The following is a 25,543-nucleotide window of genomic DNA, read 5'->3' on the forward strand; positions in this document are numbered from 1 at the left end:
TATTGAGAACAAAAGAATTTTACTTTTGCTGTTATTCTGGGTTAAAATATTTCTGAGAATACATTCCTCTTTACGCATTTCCTGAGACTCAGATTTTTTTTTCTCTATAGTTTATTTTTTACAGTATCTCTAAGACATGGTATTATCTAGAGTTTTAGAAAATTGAATAAAGAATTAAGAAAGCTTATAGCACCAGAGTTAAAAATCATTTAGATCTTTCTGGTCTTCTTTTTTTTTTTTATAGTCAAGTGAAAAACATTTCAACTAGTAGCTATATTCTCTGTGGAAGTGTCCCTGAGGACAAACATGCTGTAGTCTTTCCCAAATCTAGCACCAGACCCAGAATAGAGAAAGACTATATACTCAGCTGAAAATTTTCTGGGCCATTGGAAAATTACACACACAAACACCAATATCTTTTTCTCAGGTTAAGTAATCCCAATTCCTTTGCTCCAAGAACACTTAAAATCACTTAAATGCAGGGTGAAAAGTCAACAGTGAATTAAGCAGGAAAGTCACTACATTTTAAATAAAAATCACTTCTACCTAAGACAGTAAACATAAACAACTAACCAAATCTAATATAGCAGCTTTTCCTTTCTGGTTTTCCTTTTCAAATTCACTTTTGGAGTTCTTCAAAGAATCAGAAACTTCTGATAATTTCTCTTTTGCTGCAGAAAGCTCTGCTACTAGAGTTTCTTTCTCCATCTTCACTTTTTGTAGTTCTGTTACTGCTGTGTGAACTTTGTTATTCAATTCCTTGTGCTGCATCTTTGCATCCTGACTTAAATTTTCAATTTCTTGTTTAAGGACTTTTTTTTCTTCTTCTTGCTTGGTAAGCATTTGCTTAATATTTTCAAGCGCTTCAGATTTCTTCTGTAGATCCAACTTTGTATTGGATACTCTAAATATTTAAGAAACAATTTCTTTAATAATGTTTAATTTACCATTCAAATAAATTATTGAGTTTTAAAACTTTCTTGTGTAGTTAAGAAGTAAAAACAATAATTTAATGTCATAAAACCACACAACTGAAAAATGCCTTAGAACATCTGATCCAATGATTTAACAGATGAAGATGATTTTCCTCAAGTCAAATAAATTAGTGGTAAAGCCAAGACCATCTAAGCCCATGACTTAATCCAGTCTTGTTGACCACAATATATCACCAAATAAATCTGTGCATATAGCAAACCCTCTAGTGTATGACAGCCAGAAATGTTTTCCCATGTACCCTAAAGAACCTATTTATTACCTTAGTCCCCATGCACACAGAACTCTGACTCTTTTCTTGAAAAACTAAAACACATTATGTGTTTGCCAGGTCTTAAACTTGAAAACACATAAGGTAACCAGGAAAAATAAAGTTAAAAAATAGAAGAAATATTTCATTTCAAACATGGAGGAAAGACAAAAGATTTACTTTAATCCTAGAGCCTAGCAGATTATATAAAAGATTTGTTATCATTTGTCCTTTAATATAAGTTTTCTACACTGGAATGAATTAAAAAGTTACAAGAACCTGAAACTAACATGATATTGTAAATCAACTATACTTCAATTTTTTAAAACAGGAAAAAAGGGTTATAAGAATGAGGAAATGAAGATATTGTTTTAAGAAAGTTAAACTAAAGACTTTGCTTTCATAAAATGAATAAAATTATGCATATTACATATCAAAAGAAAAGAACACATTAAAGATCAACCATTTTTTAAAGTGAAAATGAAACCAAGTGCAAAGTAATATTTCTAGAATGCATACTATTTCCAATGTACTTTACTATCAATGTACTTTATTATAAATTCAACAATATGTTAAAGAGAGGTTATTAAAAAATGTACCAGCCACATAATTGAAGTTGGGTATTAAAACAATACCAGAACTGCATCTATACCTTGAAGTTTTCTAACTTTTAGTCCCAGAAATTTACTTTTACTTTCAAAAAAGTAGCTAGAACATATGAAGGCACATTCACAGGATCCTGTACCTCGTGGATTTTTAAAGGTCTAAATAGAAAAGTCATTGTACTAATATTACTTTACCATTTAATATAGTTAAAATCCCTGTCAAGCAACCCTAAAATTGGGACTTGATATATTTACTATGCTACTTAACTTTCCCATAAGTAATTATTATAAAATCATAAGACTATGTGAGTCAAAGAAAGCAAACAGAAATAAAGGCTTGCACAAATACCGTATGCTAACACATATATATGGAATCTAAGAAAAAAACAAAAAATGTCATGAAGAACCTAAGGGGTAAGATGGGAATAAAGACACAGACCTACTAGAGAATGCACTTGAGGACATGGGGAGGGGGAAGGGTAAGCTGTGACAAAGTGAGAGAGTGGCATGGACATACATACACTACCAAACGTAAAATAGATAGCTAGTGGGAAGCAGCCGCATAGCACAGGGAGATAGCTCGGTGCTTTGTGACCACCTAGTTGCGGTGGGGGGGGGGGGGGATAGGGAGGGTGGGAGGGAGGGAGACGCAAGAGGGAAGAGACATGGGAACATATGTATATGTATAACTGATTCACTTTGTTATAAAGCAGAAACTAACACACCATTGTAAAGCAATTATACTCCAATAAAGATGTAAAAAAAAAAAAGTCAGTTTTGATATCTATCTATATCTATACCAGCTCTCTATTATGTAAAAAAGTTAAAAGTAGATCCCTATTTATATTGAAATGTGTATATATATATCACACAAATACATATAGAATTTTATTTTAAATATGCCTGTTTTCTATTACACTAAAACCCTTTGAGACATATCTCATTAAATATTTTAAATTAGTGGCTTTACATTTCATGACAAACCTCTAGATATAAAAATAATAAAAAATTCTTTAGTACAAAAAAAAAGAAATAAAGGCTTGCATAGTGACTATAAAACTTAGTTTATATTTTTCAAAGTCACTTAAGGAAGTAATAAATAAATCCACAATCTGGGAAACCTTAACACCCCTTTCTCAGAAACTGACAGAAATGACCAGAGAAAAAAATTGGCAAGGATATAGAAGATTAGAACAACATTGTCAACCACCTTAACCTAACTGATATTTATAGAACACTTTACCCAAAAACACATATATGTGTACATGGAAACTTAACCAAGATAAACCATACACTGTGCCCTAAATGAAAATTTGAAATGTCTGAATTTTACTGCGTATGTTCTCCTACCAAAATGGAATTAAATTAGAAACGAATAACAGTAAGATATCTAGAAGAGTCCTAAATATTTGAAAAGTAAACAATGTACTCCTAAGTAACCCGTAAATCAAAGAAATCACAAAGGATATTTGAAAATACATTAAACCGCAGAGTAATGAAAATACATTATAAGATGGAATTTGGAGGGAAAGAGGTGCATGCAGAGTGAAGGTGGCCCTTGAGAAAGCGGAGCTCTGTACCCTGTTATTTGGGCTGAGTCCTATGACCAGGGGTGAGGTTTAGTCAAACCTCAGATGTGTTTACCCAGCCCTTCTTTCTTAGGTAGTACTCTAGAAATGCAGGACCCCACATAAGAAATGTTTGCATAAAGTATAAAGGCAAAAATTTTAAAAACCTTAGTAGAAATGGAAAGAAAAACTGGGCCCATAGGGGGCCTTGGGAAAGAGAACAAGAACCAACTCAAAGGTCATCTTCACAGACACATGACTGGGTTCCAGAGGTGACAAATCACTCAGTGGGTGATACAAAGGATCAGATGTACTCCCCAAACACCTAGGCACTGGAAACGATGATAAGAGAAGAAATGCCACTTGAGGCACAATATGCATCTGTATATCCTCAAGTTCACAATATCAGGACCCAATTTACTAGCTGTGAGAACAAAAACATTCTGTCATCACTCCCAAAACAAGGATGAAGCCATGAAGGTATAAAACAATTTAACTATCATCAACTTTGATGGGTTTTATTTCATTTCCCTGAAAGGTACTGAATACCTTTCCCAGGCTCTCAGCTTCCAGCTTTACTACTGAGAGTCAAAAACCCTCATCATCCTGACACAGATCCAGTCTGCCAACTGTCAGAGTGGTGTATTTGGCCTTTAAAGATAAAGTCTACTGAAATGTGACTGGTCACAAGCCCTCCTATTTAACCATACTGTGATGGCTTTATTTTTCGTTCACATTAATATCAGAAGTTTATAGAATCAAATAAATCTTTAAGCACTGTGATAGCAAAATAAAAATCTTATGAAACTTAGTTTATAATCCTCTCCCTTAAGTAGTTTAGCTTACGTTTCTTTCTCCTTTTCAAGTTGTTTACTCAATTCTGTGGCTCTAAACTCTAAATCTGTGTTCAGCTGTCTTTGCTCTTGTAGATCCTGCAAAGCTTGCTCCTTGTTTGCTTTAACTTCAAGAGTATCAGCTTCTAGTTTCTATGGCAGAAATATAATATAAAACCATTTTAATGTCAACGATTATCTATCTATTAAACATTATAACATTTATTTACACTCAAATTGGTGTTGACATAACACACAAAAATAACCAAAAATATTTATGTTATAATAAAAAACACATTCTGAAGCCATCACTGAATAAAGAAGCCATTTATCTTGGAATCTTTCAGAAGACCTAGCAGCTGGCTTTATATATGACAGGCAGTCACTAAGTTTTCACTTCTTAAAATGAACTCTGGGGCTTTCCTGGTGGCGCAGTGGTTGAGAGTCCGCCTGCCAATGCAGGGGACACGGGTTCGTGCCCCGGTCCGGGAAGATCCCACGTGCAGCGGAGCGGCTGGGCCCGTAAGCCATGGCCGCTGAGCCTGTGCGTCCAGAGCCTATGCTCCACAACGGGAGAGGCCACAACAGTGAGAGGCCTGCGTACCACGAAAAAAAATTAATTAATTAAAAAATTAAATAAATAAATAAAATGAACTCTGAATAAGAGAATAAATTTAATTATATTTATTATTTGAGTAAAAGTTATTAACTCAAAAAAAGAAGTTATTAACTCAAGTATGAAAAAACTAAGTAACAGGTTCACACATGGGCCCACTTAAAATAATTCTGGGACTTCCCTGGTAGAGCAGCAGTTAAGAATCTGCCTGCCAATGCAAGGGACACGGGTTCAAGCCCTGGTCCAGGAAGATCCCACATGCCACGGAGCAACTAAGTCCGTGCGCTACAACTACTAAGCCTATGTGCTCTACAGCCCACGAGCCACAACTACTGAGCCTGCACACCTAGAGCCCATGCTCTGCAATAAGAGAAGCCACCACAATGAGAAGCACGCACACCACAACAAAGAGTAGCCCCCGCTTGCCACAACTAGAGAAAGCCCGCACGCAGCAACGAAGACCCAATGCAGCCAAAAATAAGTAAATTTATTTTAAAATAAATAAATAAAATATATAATCCTTTATATTCAGCTTACAACACTGTTATATAATTATAAATATTCAAAACTAAAATGGAGTTGTCATGTCATCCTTCTCATTAACACCTATTGACCCTAAATATAAAGCCAATTAAACTTCTGATTTTGCTTCTTTAATCTCTTGGTCTAGAGATTATTATTCTTCACACTATGGCTTCTATCTCATACATATACATATAACTGTATGTATTTTTACGAATTTACAAAATCAAACTGTTAAATATATAGTTTGAACATCTATAAGCAATGCTTTTCTTGTATAGTTGTAAAAATTTTGCATACTATTTTATAAGCCAATTTAGGTACCTGTGGCTCTTACTCAACACTTACACTGGATATTCAATGTAACTATGTTAATTCTATTAACTACATATATACACAAACACACACATATATATATATAAAACAGGTGGAATACTTCCTAAAATAATAATTACAAAATGTTAAATATCCGACATTGTCATAGATCACAATAGACACTAGTGGTTCTAAATATCTTTTTTTGGGGGGGGGGGGCATGCCACGAGGCATGCAGGATCTTAGTTCCTTGACCAGGGATCAAACCCGTACCTGCCCTGCAGTGGAAGCGTGGAGTCTTAACCACTGTACCACCAGAGAAGTCCCTAAATAACTATTTTTAAAAGATACTCAAGTAGAATTCTCATTAGATGCCTTTCATCTTAAAAAAAAGACCAAAAAAAAAGTTTTTCTGTTCTTTTCAACCATTACATCATGTAATTGATCATACCATTATCATTGACCATAAAGAAAAGGGAACCCATAAATAGAATTGTAAGTGTAATTTTCTTCTTCCATGTTATATTGCTATAGATGCACATATAGAAATATACATAGCCCATGATTCTATAATTGTACAGAAGTGCTTCATCTGACTGTGAAGGTATAAGTTACAATATATAGTAACTTGAGAAATTTTTCTTTAACTTATAGAAGTTCTAATTTAAAGGACAAAGGACTCAGGTCAAATCCTCTAATATGTGTAGTCAGTCATTTAATCTCTTTAGTATAAATCAATACTTTCACTTGAAGTTGTGTTAAAGAAAGAAGCAATTTACCATAATGTAAATTATAATAGTTTTAATAATATTATATTAGAAACAAAATCCAAAGGGTATAAATGTAAAATGTAAAAAAAGGAAGAAATATACCATACCTGAATATTACATTGGAATAAGGAGGGAAGGAGACAGGAATGATAGGGCAAAAGAGACTTCACAACAATAAAATACTAAGTTCCTTGTAATTATAGAGTAGATCCTTGGTTGGTTGTCTCTTTAAAACACTTACACATCACAATGCAACCCATATATATGTAAACTGCTATTTGTAAAAGCCATCCATTAGTGAAGAAATTAAAAGTAAAGGTGGAATTCAAAATTAAGACATGAAAAAACTACAAGTAATTTTTTAAATTGGTATATCACAACTTCACATTTGTTTGCAAATTTAAAATCTTTGATTCCTTCTAGGTCATCAATTTCCATTGCTACAAGAGTAGAAAATATGGCTACAGTTTCCTTTATACAAACCTTAATTTGACATTCCAGTTCTTCAGTTTTCTGTTCTAAAGAGAGATATTTCTCTTTATATTCTTTAAGATGACTTTCCAGCTGACTGCAATGTTCTTGCTTATCCTGCAACTTTGTAGTGACCTGATCCAACTGAGTAGTGATCTTATTTAACTCCTATAAAAAGTACAATTAAAGATAACTTTGGTAAGGTTTACTTTGCTGTAATGCCCAAATGTTTTTTCAAAGTAAAGCAGAAAACTCTAACTTTATTTAAGAAGCTATTTTGAGTAAGACCATAGATAAGTCTAATAATATATCACAGGTTATATTTACCCACCAATAAAGGACCTGAACTGAAGTTGTACATAGTCTGAGATACTACGTTTACATACATAAGAGCTCAATAACTTTTTCTAGGAAGAGTTATTTTAGGAGCCAAAAGATACAACAGAATATTAAACAGGCTAATAATAAAATAACACTTTTATACTATAATTAAATGTTTTCAATGTTCAAAGCACCATTTTTAATATAATTTTTTAATTACAGGGATTACATTATAAAACTTGAACAATTCATTTGGAATATCTAGTTGCACAGGAAAAAACAAAATAAAAATTACTAGTAAATCCACTACCCACAGATAATTACTATTGTTTTGATAACTTTCCTTCTAGTCTTTTCTATATGTTAGTTTCTATTTTTTGATTTGTACTTTTAAAATAAAGGAGGTCACTTTACATACTGTTTTACTGTACCCTCCTTTGTTTTTTTTTGTTGTTGTTTTGTGGGTTTTTTTGCGGTACGTGGGCCTCTCACTGCTGTGGCCTCTCCCGTTGCGGAGCACAGGCTCCGGACGCGCAGGCTCAGTGGCCATGGCTCACGGGCCCAGCCACTCCACGGCATGTGGGATCTTCCCGGACCGGGGCACGAACCCGTGTCCCCTGCGTCAGCAGGCGGACTCTCAACCACTGCACCACCAGGGAAGCCCTAACCTCCTTTGTTTTTACATAACAATGCATCATGAAACTGTGACATTATTTTCTAAAATATCATTATACATGACTGCGTAAATTTCTATTTTATCAATACAGACCATTTTTTAGCCAAATGCCCTATTTTATATTCTTAGATTGCTACAAACCTTTCTGCAGATATGCTAACAGCATGCTTAAAACTACGATTATTCCCTTAGGGTAAAGGACTAAAAGTGAGCTAATGAATATGAAAAATCCTAAAGGTCTTAAAATAAATATATTGCCAACCAGCTTCCCCTACCACCATCAAAAGGTTGAACTAATGTATACTATCGCAAGCAAGGTATGGAAGTGGCTTGTTCTTCTACACCATGTCCAATCCTTCCAGTGTTAAACACTTACACACAAACATTCTACCTTAATAAGGGCATATTCCATTATTGTCTTAATTTGCAATTGGTTCTTAATGAACTTGAGGATTTGCTAATATAGTTTTGATCATTTACTTTTTTTTAGTCACTAATTTCTTATGTAAAAGTGTTTTAAACATCAAAAATATTAACCCTTCATCAGACATACTTCAGAAAATGTTTTATTCTTTTGCTACTTGCTTTAGAATTTTGTAATATTTTTGGCAGGTAAATTTTAAACTTTTATGTGGTTATTCTTATAAATACTTTTTCCACTATAGTTCCTGGCACTGACCTAATACTTAGAAAATACTTTCCAGATGTGTTTAGCAATAATGTAAATAACAATATAAAGTAAAAAGCAAGTTGCAGAACATATATAATGATAGTATATGTATAAAACAAAAAGATCTGTGTGTATATACACACACACATATATTTTTGTTCAATGTTTATATATGTCTGGAAGGATACATACCAAATTTAAAAGCAAAATTTCCATATAAGGAGAAAAGATGGATTGGGGTTAAGGGTAAATATAGAAAATCATTTTGTTTTGTTAACTTGATACACTACTATATTGTTTAAAAACTGTTTGGACCAACAACCAGTATTACTTCTCAAGCAAAAAGTAAACTTTAAAAATTCCTACCTGGTCAAAGGTAAGAAAAATCTACCAGCATTTTGAGCTTGGCCCTAAAGGAGGAAGCTTTTATTCTACCAGAAGTGTTGAGAAGAGTAACTTGTGTATGCTTTCCAGCCCTACTTACTCCTACCCCCAAGAAAAGAGAGTAACTCTTACTATTGAGATGGAATATATGGTGCTCTTTTCCTGCTTCCAAGTGGGAAGTATATCTGGGTCACAGCCTGATTACCTACTTAAAACAGGTGTGGAAATCTGTCTCTTTCCCAGTCATTGGCACTTGATGGGATGAAGCAACAATTCAACAATTAGGAGTAAACATTTCAGCTCCACACCAAGGTCTATATTATGGGAGAAATACAATATTAAGAAGCTCAACCATAGCTGCACAAGTCGAGCTTTATCAAAAGCAAAAATGGGGCTTCCCTGGTGGCGCAGTGGTTGAGAGTCCGCCTGCCGATGCAGGGGACACAGGTTCGTGCCCCGGTCAGGGAAGATCCCACATGCCATGAAGCGGCTGGGCCCGTGAGCCATGGCCGCTGAGCCTGCGCGTCCAGAGCCTGTGCTCCACAACGGGAGAGGCCACAACAGTGAGAGGCCGCGTACTGCAAAAAAAAAAAAAAGATGTTTTTTGTTTTTGTTTTTTTGCCACGACTCTTGTCTTGTGGAATTTGTAGTTCCCCAACCAGGGATTAAACCCGGGCCACCACGGTAAAAGTACCAAGTTCTAACCACTGGACTGCCAGGGAATTCCCGAAGATGATACTTTTATCTCCATCTGCCTGACTCTTGCATCTACCACTCAACTGGTTCTGAACTCAGGGAGAAATTAAGGAAAATAAGCAGGTCAATCACAATATTATATAAAACTGAGTATCATTTTTACATGTTTCCAGTTAATTTATCTACCAAAACATTAGGTTATGGTAAGAAATTGCATCAGGTTCTCCTACCTGCTGTTTATCTTGTAATGCGTTTTGTGCTGTGTCCAAATGATTTTGAAGATCTGCTCTTTGAGCAGTTTTTGCTGCTTCTGCTGAGAGCAATAATTCAGTTTTGGCTTTAATCTGTAACAAAATTTACAAGTCATTTAATTTGTATTTACTTCTTGATTTCCCCTTGCTTGACTGTACATTACTTTTGTCACTAAATAATTTTAAAAAATTAAATCTTTTGGCAGAAAACATAAAGATTTAGACATTAAAAAATAATTATGTGATAATCCCCCAAACAGGAATGAGTAGGAGAGAATACTCCTAATAATGCTTGAATAAATGATAAAAAGATGTCCCTATAACAGCAAAACACTTCCCCCTCTCTAAAATTGGACATCCACATATTGAATTATCTTTAACTCATCTAATAAATATATTTTTAAAAGAAAGAAATGTGTATCCTCTTTTTCCAAATTCTAATAGTATACTTGCTATTTTATTATATCATTTCTGATTTTCGATGGAATTATTCTCCTCAAATAAAGAAAATTAAGGCTAGAAATGTTTCTATAACTTTCTCTACTATAGTATAGAATAAAAAACCAATGATGAGAATGAAGAAAGAAATATGTCTTAATTTCCACACCATGACTGACTCACTGAGCAAGGCTTCCATACTGACCTCGGAAAGAAAACACATTAAAATACATAATGGGCGCTTCCCTGGTGGCACAGTGGTTGAGTCTGCCTGCCGATACAGGGGACACGGGTTTGTGCCCCGGTCCGGGAAGATCCCACATGCCGCGGAGCGGCTGGGCCCGTGAGCCATGGCCGCTGAGCCTGCACGTCCGGAGCCTGTGCTCCGCAACGGGAGAGGCCGCAACAGTGAGAGGCCCGCGTACCGCAAAAAAAAAAAAAAAAACAAAAAAAACATAATGGTACCATACAAAGTTGGGTTTTTTGTTTTGTTTTTTTTTGGCCGTGCTCGAGGCTTGCGGGATCTTAGTTCCCCAGCCAGGGATTGAACCTGGTCCCTCAGCAGTGAAAGCGCCATGTCCTGACCACTGGACCACCAGGGAATTACCTAAAGGTTTTTTTTAACCAAACCTTTTAAAAAATCAAATTCAAAATAATTCAAATATATGTAACAGAAATCTAATGGTATAATAGTATCAAACAACTTTGAACTTAGGAAACAATAAGGGCTTCATGAAAAAAAAGTGAAAAGATCTGGTAGTTTCTGGAAGAGTAATTTGTTGGGAGACAGAGAAAGATACGGAGGGAAAGGGAGAAAGGCAAACAGGAAAGCTCAACAACTGTCTAAATACAAACTTTATTTAATTTCTATTCCCGATTTTTTTCTCCATTAATAAGTAAGGCAGGGGTGGGGAGGGAGAGAGAAACGATTTAAAATATGTGATGGCCTAAAATTGGTGTTTTATTCATGCAAACTCATATTAAGTTACATAATTCGATATTACCTGTATATCAAGCTGGGAGACCTTCTCCTTGCTTTCATTTAATTGACTACTTAATTCATTAATGCTGGATTCTAGGGAAAGGACGCGGTCTTGTGCAGCTCTGAGATGTGCCTTCTGCTCTTGCACCTGGTCATGCAAATTCTCCTGGGCTTGTTTATGACTTTCTGACTGATTCTTCAGCTTCTCCGTTAGTTGAGTTACCTACATATAAGCAAGACTCTAATTATGAAGGTCACAAACGATGTAACAAGAACTAAGAAACCCAAATTTAAGCACCATGAGAATGTTAAAGTGCTCTATGATAGATTATCTCAACTTTTTTTAGAGAAACATTATTCACATCTTTCCAAAAATAAGTAAACATAATCTCTCAAAATCATAAGAATAACATCAAATTCAGAGATTCCTATTATTTTTAAAACCAACTCTACTGAACTATAATTTAGAAGTAATAAAATTCACCCAATTCAATTGTACAGTTTGAGGAGAGCTGATAAATACATGCATTCATTTAACCATCACCACAATCAAGCAAGAGAACATTCCGATTACCCCCAAAAGTTTCCTCATGCTCCTGTGCACTCAGTACCCACCCTCCACTCATCTCTGGCCCCAGACAATCACTGATCTGATTGAGTAATAAGAGTTCCTTATATATCCTGGATGTTTCTGAATTGTCAGATATATGTACTACACATATTTTCTCCCAGTCTGTCTTGGCTTTTATTTTTGTAATGGTATCTTTTGAAGAGCATTCATTTTTCATTTAGGTGAAATCCAATTCATCTGATGTTTCTTTGAGGTACTCTGGTTAGAATGCATTGAGTTTCTTGAATCTGTGGTTTCATATTTTTAATTAAATTTGCTATTTTTTCAGCCACTATTTCTATAAATATTTTCCTCCTCCCCACTCTTCTTTGACACTCATTATATGTATGCTAGATTACATGATACTATCCCACAGGTCATTAAGGCACTGTTCATTTTTTTTCCAGCCTTTTTTCTCTCTGTGCTTCATTGTGGACAGTTTCAATTACCTTGTCTTAATGGTCACTGATACTGTTTTCCATTTGCTTAATCTATTATATTCATCGAGTGAAATTTTCATTTCAGATTTTTTTTTAATCTCTAGAAGTTCTAATTTTTAGTTTCCGCTTCTATTTCCATTATTATAGCTTTTTCTTTATATCTATAAGTATATTTTATTTTTTTAAGTGTAAAGGGTTTTTTTAAATTATGTGTAACATAGGCAAAATTATTTTATTTATTTATTTTTGGCTCCGTTGGGTCTTCGTTGCTGCCCACGGGCTTTCTCTAGTTGCAGTGAGCGGCAGCTACTCTTCGTTGCAGTGCCCAGGCTCCTCTGATTATGGTGGCTTCTCTTGTTGTGGAGCATGGGCTCTAGGCGTGCTGGCTTCAGTAGCTGTGGCACAAGTGCTCAGTAGTTGTGGCTCACAGGCTCTAGAGTGCAGGCTCAGTAGTGTGGCACACGGGCTTAGTTGCTCTGTGGCATGTGGGATCTTCCCAGACCGGGGCTTGAACCCATGTCCCCTGCATTGGCAAGTGGACTCTTAACCACTGCGCCACCAGGGAAGTCCTGGCAAAATTATTTAAGTCAATAAAGTTTTAAGGAATTTCAAGTGTTCTGATTCTTTCCACTGCCAATCACCTTAGTTCCTCCAAACTCAAAATCTTCAAGATAAAATAGCCCTTTCAAAAACAAGTTGTCATGTGAGTCAGCCCACAATTCTTTTAGTTGGGCTTCTATCTCCAACGGAATACGAACACAATTCAACCAAAATTTCCATCCTGTAATCTTTGGGATCCAATTTCCTCAAGCAATTTACTTTAGAAGCACGTTTAGGGTCAGGAGATGGATCTGCCTGGTTTTGAATTTGACACCCTTTTAAAATGTATTAAGTTCAGGGCTTCCCTGGTGGCGCAGTGGTTGAGAGTCCGCCTGCCGATGCAGGGGACACAGGTTCGTGCCCCAGTCCGGGAAGATCCCACATGCCGTGGAGCGGCTGGGCCCGTGAGCCATGGCCAATGAGCCTGCGCATCCGGAGCCTGTGCTCCGCAATGGGAAAGGCCACAACAGTGAGAGGCACGCGTACCGCAAAAAAAAAAAAAAATTTATTAGGTTCAAATCACATTCACTCCTAAGCCATCACACCCTAGAACAGTACAGATCGTTGGGATATGCCAATATCTTTTTAATATGATATTTTTAAATTTATTTATTATTTATTTTTGGTTTCATTGGGTCTTTGTTGTGGTGCGTGGGCTTCTCATTGCGGTGGCTTCTCTTGTTGTGGAGTACGGGCTCTAGGTGTGCAGGCTTCAGTAGTTGTGGCACGCGGCTCAGTAGTGGTAGCTCACAGACTCTAGAGCACAGGCTTAGTAGCTGTGGCGCACAGGCTTAGCTGCTCCATGGCATGTGGGATCTTCCCGGACCCGTGTCCCCTACATTGGCAGGTGGGTTCTTAACCACTGCACCACCAGGGAAGCCCACCAATACCTTTTTAAAATCCAGACACTGTGTTCAAGATAAAAGCCTAAAAAAAGAAGCCATCTTTGTTTCAGGTCAACATTAAAATTAGAGTACTAAATCAATGCAGCTGGTAGTTTAAAAGCTTAAGATATGAGGGAAATTATCAGGTCTATAATCCTGGAAGCAATCTTTATGTTTATCAATACACCCCCATCACTTTAGTCTCTTTTAGGTATCATGTGCCTTCTTATTTGTATCAAAACTCATACTGAACACTGAGTTCTGAACACTGAGCAACTTTCAACTATAAAAGCTAGTCTAAATAATTCTTCATAAAAACTGGTAACCTAGGCTAACTTTGAAATTTGGGGGAAAAATTTGTGTTATATTCTAATACCCAAGTTAGAAAAGTGATATGACCTACTTATACTTTAATACTTTCTCATTTAGATAATTAGAATTCTCTTATTGGACAATTCTTCCAAAAAGTGACTATAAATTCTTTACAGTTTGAAAATGTATTAAGCTAAATTTTATAAGTTTCACTTAAACTAACACATAGATGTTAGAACGATAAGGCAACTTACCAAAATTATTATTAGCTATTCCAAACACATATACAATATCAAAATATAGGTAACCACTAAGCCTGGTTATTAACCAATACATAATAACAACTAACACTTGATTAGTGGTTTTAGTTTATAAATATATTTTGTTATTTACTTTTTTCAAAACATCACAAAATGCCATGAGGCAAGTATATATTATTAATAACTTTTCAATATGAGCTAACTATACTTTTCAAATGAGCTAACAAGGGGAAATGATTTGCTCATGGTCATCACAGGTAATAAATTACATCCTGGGACATGAACTGAGAGTTCCTTCATCAAATCATGTTAGCTTATTTTCACTACAATAGCAACCCACCTCTAAGGTAAATAAGATAGTATTTGTCAGAAATACATAATAATTTTTAAAGTACTAAAAACAGAAGAATCATTTAGATAAAGCATTTAGTAAGATTTAGAGAGATAAAAGTAAATTTTAGAAATAGAATACACTTGAAAAGTAAATTTTAGAAATAGAATACACTTGACAAGCTTACTTGTTCTTGTAATGTATGGTTTTTTTCTTGTAACTGGTTAAGAACAGCAGTCTCTCCCTCACCAGCCTGAATTTTTGCATAAAGGTCTTCTCTTTCCTTTTCTAGTAAAGAAATATTTTCTTTACTCTTCTGTAATAAGGCTTCAAGGTTCTGGATCTTTTGGTCCTTATCACCAATTTGACGTAGTACTTGTTCTAAATCATTCTGTAAAGAATTGAAAACTACTACCTTAATGATAGAGAACTTAAAAAGTTATTCCTCAAACAAAATGATAATAAATAAATTTTAAGACTCAAACTCTTAGTCTTACATATTTTTTACTAATCATTACATTTTAACATGGCAAATTTAATTAAATAATTAGAACTATATACTTAACAATATAAACCTATATTATTGATAATAAACTAGAATTTAACCAAAATACCCCTTCAATTAACCACATTCTTACTCTAACACTCTGACCTCACCACCTACGACGACTCTTGTTTACTCCATTTCAGACACGTGGAACTCCTCATTATTCCTAATCACACCAGGCACATGCCCACCTCAGAGCCTTCGCACCAATTGTCTCTTCTGCCTGGCACACTTCCTCACAAAGTCACATGGCTCATTCCCTCTCCTTCCAATGTTTGCTCAAATGCCACCTTCTCAATCATACCTACCCTGATCATTACATTTAAAATTGCAGCCTTTCCAAATACTCCCTCTCCTGAATATTTTTTCTTTCCATAGCACTTATCGTCTAACACTAAATAATTTACTTATTTTTCATGTTTATGTGCCTCCCTCTGCCCCCTCACAAGAATAGGCTCCAAGAAGGTGAAGATTTTTATCTGTTTTATTCATCAAGGTATCCAAGACCTGTATGTTCTAAGATATTTACTGAATGAACAGAAAAGTAAGTGACTGTACTCTAACGCACATACACTCATGAAAGATCATTTCAATACCCCAATAGGACTCTTCTGTCACTACATCAAGGGATCCCTCTTCTTTACCTCACCAAGGACCGTCATGTTACACAGAGCACATGCAAGAGCCCATATCCAGAGCAACACTCATTAATGTTGAGAGCTATCTGACCCACAGCCTTTGCCTCTGCCTCAATCATTCTAAGAGAGCCAGAGAGCCTCCACCCAGAACAAGGCCCTAACAAGCCCTTATGCAAACTTTATAGCAGCCCACACCACCTTCCTGAAACAGAGCCAGCAACCCCTTGGTACCCTCAACGAAGTGTGCCAATATTAAAATATGTGAGATCGGGGCTTCCCTGGTAGCGCAGTGGTTGAGAGTCCGCCTGCCGATGCAGGGGACACGGGTTCGTGCCCCGGTCCAGGAAGATCCCACATGCCGCGGAGCGGCTAGGCCCATGAGCCATGGCCGCTGAGCCTGCGTGTCCAGAGCCTGTGCTCCACAACGGGAGAGGCCACAACAGTGAGAGGCCCGCGTACCGCAAAAAAAAAAAAAAAAAAAAAAAAGTAAGATCAGTCACTTTCAAACATGTTTCTCATCCCTTTAAGTTTCAGTCACGAAACGATGAAAAGCAACCTAATCTCTCTGCTCTCATCCTCTGTTCCTGCCACTAAGAACCCTCTCTGTACATTCTACCAATCTTCTGGAAACACAGTTCCAGGGCTAAGCTTTTTCTAGAACTATCACTCTATTTCCAAGTCTAACTGAAGTTTGGTGCTCTCTGTACAGATGCTGGTTCCCCATCAGCCCTCTCTGATATGTAAGGACTGTTCTGTTGGGCAAGCAGGAGAGGTTGACTTTTTCTAGATTTCTTCACTGCCATTACTCTCTCCCTCAAGTAGAAGGTTTATGCTGCTTTGGGAATTATGTATTCATTTATTCTACCCTCTATGCTGTGTTGCTATCATCTATAAATCCCTACCTCATTCACTGAAGACTTGAGACCTGATTTAGTCTTTCTCTCAATCCCAATTTCTGCCAATTTCCTGGGAAATACAAAATACATAGAGAATTAAGAGTACAGCCTCAACATTCATATCATCTTAATTCCTGGACCTTTATTCATTCTATTCAATCACTCACATGCAGGATCTTGTAATCACCTGAAATTGTTCTAGATAAAAAAAGTGTCAATTATCCTACTCTGTGACCACAACTTCCTGACTGTCTTCCAGTTTCATGACCTCATTTCTGCTCTTCAATGTCAAAGAGACATTAACCTCAGTTTTATTCTAGCATATTTAGCATACACCTAGCTTTTCTTCCTGATCCTCATATATGGATATGAACTAACCTTAACTATTCTTTCATCTACATTCTCCATTTCCTTTTACCCCCCAAGTTTCCAATACAGCCACTCCAAACAAAAACCCAATCCTAGATCAATGGTGCAATCTGCTTTCTCCACACCTACATTTCTAAGCACTATTAGAGCAAAATCACAAACCTCCATAGATTGGTGCCACCACAAATTTCTAGACTCCAACCTCTATTATATACTCAGAATCATCTTTTCACTCCTGTCACTTGAGTGGGGTTCGCATCCTCAAATATTCCCCTAAATAACCATTTAAAAGCTTAATCTTAATCTCCAAATTCTTAATCTCTGTCCACCAGACATTCAGCTATTACTATTCAAACTTAACCTGGGGGGTGGGCGGTGCTATATTATCTTCAGGAATGACCTACCATGACTTTTCTTCCTCTTACCTATAAAATTATACATAGACATATATAATTCAAGAATATTTACACACTACTATATGTAAAATAGATAACCAACAAGGACCTACTATACAGCACAGGGAACTATACTCAATATTTTGTAATAACTGTAAAGGGAAAGAATCTGAAAAAGAATATATATATATATATATATACACACACACACACATGCATATGTATTTATGTATAACTAAATCACTTTGCTGTACACCTGAAACTAACACAATATTGTAAATCAACTATACAATAAAAATAAATAATAAAGTAAAATATATTTAAATACACACACACACACACACACACACCCCTCCTTTCTTCAAAGGATATCCTTCACAGGATAAGTTTGAATTTACCACCACCCATTGTATCAGTGACATCATAGCTTATAAATACCTTATTCCTTCAGTCACCTCCCCTTCTCCAATATCCTCAATTATTCCCTCTCTACTAGTCCCTTTGTCCTACATTATAAACATATTCAGGTATCTCTGGTTCTCAAAAACACTTCCCAGACCAAGTCCCACTCCAGCTTCTGCCCAGTCTTTATGCAATTCACATTTTAACTTCAAAAGTAATGCATATTTACTTTCCCCACTCCCTCATCTCTCATTTACTCATCAATCAAAAATCAGACATTCATGTCTATCACTTTATTGAAATTATGCTTCACAAGGTCACTAATTCTTAACTACTTAACCTAATGAATATTTTTCATTTATCATACTGGGCGTCCTCTCCACACACCCACATTTGAAGTTGCTGCTTACTCCCAACTTTTGACTCTCCCTAGTCCTTTGGCTTTCACTCTGCAAGGTCTCCTTAATTGCTCTGATCATTCTTTCTTTGAGCTGTTCTTCCTCTACTCATCCATCCCTTAAATGTTAGTGTTTCCCAGCAGTCTTGTGTCACCAGTTGTCTGTTTTTCTCATTACACTCTCTCCCTGGTTGATCACATTTACTGTAATAATTCCATTTACCCCATAAATACTGTCTCTCACAGCTAATATATAGCATGGTCCTCTCCTTCAGGCTTTAAATTAATACATCCCATAGGTGCCTCAAGACTTGTCCGAAACTGAACTCACTGCACTGGCCATCTTTCTCAAGTTCATTAACACAGCTGATGATACCTCCATTTACCATGTACCCAATGTTATCAGTCTGCAAGCCATTCCCTATCTCTGTCATTCCCTACAACTATTAATTTACCTCCAAAGTAGTATTCATATTTGTCTTAAGTAGTATTTTACCTCCAAACTAGTATTTACTTTACCTCCAAAGTAGCATTCATATTTGTCCCTATGATATTTTTTAGCAATTGCTTAAACTAAGACCATCATTATTAGGCTTCCCTGGTGGCACAGTGGTTAATAATCCGCCTGCCAATGCAGGGGACACAGGTTCGAGCCCTGTTCCGGGAAGATCCCACACACCGTGGAGCAACTAAGCCTGCCCACCACAACTACTGAGCCTGCGCTCTAGAGCCCACAAGCCACAACTCCTGAGCCCACGTGCCACATCTACTGAAGCTGGGGCACTCTAGAGCCCGTGCTCCGCAACAAGAGAAGCCATCGCAATGAGAAGCCCGTGCACCATGAAGAAGAGTAGCCCCCGCTCGCCGCAACTGGAGGAAGCCCATGCGCAGCAACGAAGACCCAACACAGCCAAAAATAATAAACAAAAATAAATTGATAAAAAAAAGGACCATCATTATTTTTCACCTAAACTACTGCATATATTAGTCTTTTAACTGATCTCCTGTTTCAGAATATTCTCTCCAAAATTCATGTTTTACAAAACCATGAGAATAATCTATTTAAAAATCAAATCTGGCTATGGCACTTCTAAAGACCTTCAATACCTTTCTATCTTCAAGCATAGATAGGAAGGCCTTCCATAAACTTACCCATGTCTAATGCTCTGGGCTCTTCTCCAACTCATCTCTAAATTACACTTTAAGCTCCAGCAAAACCTAACAGTTTCATTCATACCAGCTTCACTATTCTTTTCCTTGTAACTTCTACTTGGAGTATACTACTCACTATCACCATCTTTGCAACCCAGAAACATCTACACAAACTTTGCAACAGACTGCCCCTTCTAAGGAAATTTTCTGTAACTGCTCTTTTCCAAATTTTATCAGAGTTACATAACTGTCTTCTCTATGCTATCATAATAATTTTATATACATATATACACCTAGAATTATACTCATCACATCTCTTTAATTAGTTTTTAGGACTTTTCATAATGAGAGACTTTGCCTGGCCTCTTTGCCATCCTTTTCTTATTCCTCTCCAGAGATTGAGAATTTAACTAACTGGAAAGCTTGGAATAAGGAATCAAGAATGTTTAACTCAGCCCCTTGCTCTCCCCTCAGTCTAAGAGACAACCTGCCTATAAGAAGGTAAAAGGCTGTCATTTCCAGCTTTGTCTGTGATTGGATGAATAAATTTAATTCTGCGGTACATTATAAGAAAGTCCTCTTACCTGCAATCTATACCAAATTCTCTACCTCATCTTTACTACTCTATTTTTTTTGCTACTCTTTATAATAAAACTCCTAGAGTTAACTATATTCATTGCATCAAACTTCTCTCTTCCCATTTTCTTTTGGACCCTCTCCATCAGGCTTTTGCCCCTCCTTCTCTTTACAAATTGCTCTTACCAATGTCATCAGTGACTTCATGTTGCCAAATCCAGTAGGATTCCCAGTCTTCATCTTGTTTGACCTCTATCCTTCCAACTACCCAAGCCAAAATCCTTGGAATCATCCTTGACTTCTCTGCTGATGCCCCACATCAATCTATCAGTAAATCTGTCAGCTTTTAAAGTATGTCTAGAATCTGACCATTTTTCACTACCTGCACTGTTTCCACTCTGATCCAAGCCATATCATTTCTTGTGTCTATTATTATAGTAGTCTCTTAGCGAATTTCTTTGTTTCTACTTATGTGCCCCTACGGCCTACTCTCAATACAGTAGCCAGAGTAATCGTACGAAATTATAAGTCCGATCATACTACTCCATTGCTCAGAATCCTCCAATGATTTCTCATCTCACAGTAAAATCCTTAAAATTACTTATGAAGCTCAACATGTTCTGATCCTCTGTGATCTCTATGGCTGTGATCCCTATGGCTTTTAACTCTCTTATCACTCACACCACTCCACTCACTGGCTTCTTGATGTTCTTGTACACCTTCCCTTTCTTTAGATCTTCTCAAAGATGCCTTCCCTGGCAACCATATCTAACATTGCAGTCCCACCTCCAGATCCCCAGATACTTCCTACTCCCCGTCCCTTTTTTCATCTCCATAGCACTTCCACCATCTAACACACTATATATTTTGCCTATTTACCTTGGCTAGTATTTGTCTTCCTCACTAAGCTCCATGAGAGCAGACATCTTTGTCTATTTTCTTTGCTGCCATATCCACAAAATCACTTCCTTGGCTAAGAGTAGACATTAATATATATTTGTTGACTGAATGAAAGAACAAATAAATGAATACAATATTTGGATCTCTAACCACCTGACTCCCATGCCACTATCCAAACTCAGAAGGGAAAGAAAGGCATATTACTTACTGCCTCCTTTCAATTCCAACATTGCTTCTGTGTGTCTATCGTTAGATTGCCATTTCCTAGAAGGCAGGCACTGTGTCTTACTTAGCTCTCTAATTTCAGTGCTTACCACTGGGCCTGACACACAGTGCTCAATAATATTCAATGAATTAATGAAAGACCAAAGAAATAAATGAATGTCAAATTCAAATTCATTTCAAACATCTGGGTACCGTCTTCTGCTCACCATAACAAAAGAAAAATTTAACTTATTTCAATCTTCTGAGCTATACTATAGAATCTGTACAAATTTAACTCAGTCACGTTTTCTATACCTACAATTCCAATGTTCATATGATAGCTCTGAAACAGGGAAAGACATGACCAATAAACAGTAAGTTCTATTGTAGGAAATACAAAATGTTATTTTTTACTGAGGTAAACTAAACTGAGAAATTTTATTTGCATTTTTAATTTCTAAAATAAGGTATTTTTAATAAACAATAATAAATAATTTATTATGGATAAATAACAATTTAAATAAATAATATAGTCTATTTAAATAAATTTCTTTAACAGAAATAAATTTTAAATTTTTATATAAATTTATAAGTAACAAATCTATTTATAATAAATATTTTTTAATATTTTAGAAAAAATTTTCAACAGAGCAATCAAAAGAAAAAGATTTTCTGATTATCCAGATACTGAAAATTATCAAAACTCTTCATAATCAAGTACTTTGCATTATCTAGTTTCACCACAACAAAAGGATAATGATTTGGTTAATTTTTGTTTAAAAGGCTAAAAATTCAAATACTATTTACCTGAGCTTCACGAAGTTTTGCTGTAGTGCTTTGCTGAAGAGCTTGTTGTTCTTGATGCTGTTGCTTTGTTTTATCTAACTGATGCTGCAATTCTGTGGAATTTGTTACTTTTTCCTTCAACTTAAAAAAAAAATGAAGACTGTCAGTTGACAACTTAAAGGCATAATGCTAGCATATAAATATTTGGTAGTACTTCAGATCTCACAATTCTCAAGTCTGAAGAGAAAATTCAATTCAAACAACAGATAAAAATCAACTTTAAAAGCAATATCTCATTACTTATAGAATCATAATCTCATGATTAAGAAATTATTCCTTAAGAATTGATTCTCATACTGAAAAGTATAAAATTCTTTCTCCAGGTTGGCATTTAATTTATTATTGTTTTTATATACTAATATGATCAAGGAATTAATTATATATTTATTTTAATTAATTTTTAATTAATTATATAATTATTTTTGTAACAGTATCAATATTTGTTTTACTTTTTTCACAACAATCATAATTATCACTTATTGGGAAACAACAGCATGATCTACCACACTAAGATTTTGGGTCTAGAAGAAAATCTTTTGCTGAAGCTACAGATTTTAACTCTCAGGGTTTGTTCAATTCTAATAAAAGAAGTACTTTAATGATAACTTTTACTTTAACCAAATAGCAGTTACCATTTTTGCCAACTACAGCTTAAATTAGGATAGCATACAATCTTATGTTTAATTTTTAAAAGAGAAAAAATCCTTAAATGCAAACTCAAAGTTTACATGCACCAACTACATGTCATTAATGCCCTCAGCAACTGTTCATTTTTCAGAGCCATTAGGAATTGGTCCTTCCTGGATAGGAACTCTTCTTGAGCAGCCTGACAGGTTCACCCCGAGAATTTATCCTGCCTAAAGCTGAAGAGTAGCCTTCTTTGCACATTTTTGTTGAGAACTTTAGGGAATACAATCACAACAAAATGACTTAATGCAGTTAATAAATAGGACATTTTAACTGGGGAGAAATAAAAGTCCCAACTTAAAGTTAAAAAAATCCAATTAAAGCTCTTGACCATAAAAAGATTAAAAACAATATTTAAGATGCCTCAAATCTATCAAAAAATGTACTAATGTAAACTCATTTGAAATGCGAGCTTACCTCTTCTTCTAAACGAGAAAGTTTGAGCTGTAGATCAGCCACTTGTTGTTCTTTATCCATCAGCTTTTCACTTGAAAGCTGTCTCTGTTCCTTCAGCCTACCATGAGCTTCCCCTAATTGGCGCTCTGTCTCCAGAAGTTTGCTATGTAACTTCAGAAAAGGAAAAAAAAGTAAGTACATATGTATAAACACACCTACAATCACCACCATTACTACTACCACCTACTTTCCAAACAATGTTTTATTTTTCACCAATATAAAAATAATATATTAATTTTCATGATACTTTAGAGGAACCTAAGATCCAATTGAATTTTAATCACATAAATTATGACTCATAAAACTGTAACCAAACATCACAGGTTTCAGGGTTTTTGCACGCTTTAAAAAAAAAAAAAAAGCCAGCAAACCTGAGGCTCTTGTTTAGATATAAGTGTTGTAATCACTTGAGGAACTTAGATAAAACAAAACTTAAAAATTAAGACACTTAAGGCACATTCAGACCTATTCCACTGTAGTTTTTAGAATCCCAAAGTGATTCTTGTAGTTTTCCCATAATTATGAACCACCACAACTGACTTCTTACATTTGGGTACTGAATAGAGCACAAAGCATTCTCAAGTCCTCAAACTGGCACACAATTTCTAAATAAAATAGAGGAAAGAACAGTTTCTTAAAATATTAGGTGATTCTCATTCATTAACTTTAAAATTGCCACCTAGCTAAAACTAAAGGAGAAATTTTTCTTGGAGCTAGAACTATCACTTTCTCAAATTCCTTATTTTCACTAATACTACCAGAAATAACAGCTGGTTTCTCTTGTGGGATTGGCTGGGGGTAGGTCCATTAAAAAAAAAAAAAGTTTGTACTAATTTTAGAAGAATTACTGCACAAGTGCTGGGAGTACAGAACAAAAAAAGAGTGGCATGGAGATAAAGATGCAAGACATTCGGCAAAGCTTACACACTAAGAGTACTTCTACACCCCAGCCTCATAACACATTAAATCAAATCTCAGCATGTGCCTCAGCAAAACTGGAAATTAATAACAAGCATTCTATACAATTGCTTTCAATCAAACCCATTCACGTTAAATCTGAAAATATTAAGAGTCTATAGCCTTTGTGTCATATATACACTTATATGCTCTACACTTGCATATTTCTCCATAAAAATTCACAGTTGGCAAGGAAAAAAATAAAGTTCTATCAGAAGAGTGGACACCCACTATTTTCTTATGCTATGAAGCAACCTGCAGCTGTCAAAATATATCCTATCATCAATAAAGAAAACCAAAGTGGATTTCTAAAGTAAAGCATGCTTCAATCTAACTAAAACAGGAATCAGTAACAGTTAAAGAAAAGACATTTATTTTATTCTTGTCCTAAGCCAGCACCCTGACATCTCTCCATTTTCTTCTTCTTCTTCTTAAAATGCAGTGAATTAGCACTGTAGTAACTACCCAAACCCTCTCCTTCTCACTACAAGAAATAGATCCAATCCTGGTATGTGAAAGCAAAGGAGGCCTTCAAAGTAAATTCATATTTCAAGCATCTAAGTGCTTGATCTCTTACAGACAGGCATCCCCTACATCTAGTTCCTGAACTTGTTGGATAAGAATCACCCAATATCATTATTAACACAAAGATAATCAGACTTCTCCCCTAGAAGTTTAGATTTAATACATTTGAGCTGAAGCCCAGAAATCCATGTTTTCATAACAAGAATCAGATGATATTTAGTTTCAGGAATCATTTGCCAAAAAGCAACACTTTAAAAAGCAGCAGTTTTCAATCTCAACTACACAGTACAATCACAGGAGAAACATTTAAATACACCAATGCCCAGGCCTATGCCAGAGATTATGGCATAACTGAGTGGAGGATGAGGCCTTGATATTGGTAATTTCTTAAATTTCCCCAGGTGATTCTGGTGTGCAGACAGAGTGAAGAACCACCAAATTAAAGATAAGTGTTGCTCTGGATGGAGAAAACAAACTTATGGTTCCCAGCGGGTGAGGCGGGGGGGGTGGAATAAATTGGGAGATTGGGATTGACATGTACACACTACTATATATGGAATGGGTGGCTAGTGAGGAGCTACTGTGTAGCATGGGGAACTCTACTCAATACTCCTCTGGTGGCCTATATGAGAAAGGAGTCTAGAAAAGAGTGGATGTGTGGATGCATGTGGCTGATTCACTTTTCTGTGCACCTGGAACTGACATGGTATCGTGGGTCAACGATACTCCAGTAAAAATTTTTTATTAAATAAATAAAGATAACTGTTGCTCTGAAGCGAAGATTTACTAAAGGGGTAA

At 35.8% G+C, this 25,543-nt stretch overlaps 1 protein-coding gene across 12 annotated transcripts in view; it reads right to left on the minus strand.

Moving 5' to 3' along the window:
• The window catches only part of EEA1 (early endosome antigen 1), a 146,049-nt gene that overhangs the window by 31,464 nt on the left and 89,042 nt on the right, over positions 1-25,543 (minus strand). For all 12 annotated transcript variants that reach the window (XR_016395010.1, XR_016395007.1, XR_016395004.1 and 9 more), the window contains 8 exons: positions 23,225-23,374; positions 22,082-22,201; positions 14,986-15,189; positions 11,384-11,584; positions 9,921-10,034; positions 6,956-7,111; positions 4,263-4,402; positions 574-904 (listed from right to left, as the gene is read on the minus strand). Coding sequence is in view for 5 of the 12 variants with exons in the window: in XM_089921119.1 (XP_089777245.1) it covers positions 574-904; positions 4,263-4,402; positions 6,956-7,111; positions 9,921-10,034; positions 11,384-11,584; positions 14,986-15,189; positions 22,082-22,201; positions 23,225-23,374 (1,416 nt within the window). In the remaining 7 variants the exon portion in view is untranslated. The remainder of the gene's footprint in view (positions 1-573; positions 905-4,262; positions 4,403-6,955; positions 7,112-9,920; positions 10,035-11,383; positions 11,585-14,985; positions 15,190-22,081; positions 22,202-23,224; positions 23,375-25,543) is intronic.

Source organism: Delphinapterus leucas, chromosome 11 (genome assembly GCF_059928025.1).
Source record: "Delphinapterus leucas isolate spDelLeu-1000000601 "Yukka" chromosome 11, BTC_Dleu_Yukka2, whole genome shotgun sequence".
Taxonomy (NCBI): Eukaryota; Metazoa; Chordata; class Mammalia; order Artiodactyla; family Monodontidae; genus Delphinapterus; species Delphinapterus leucas.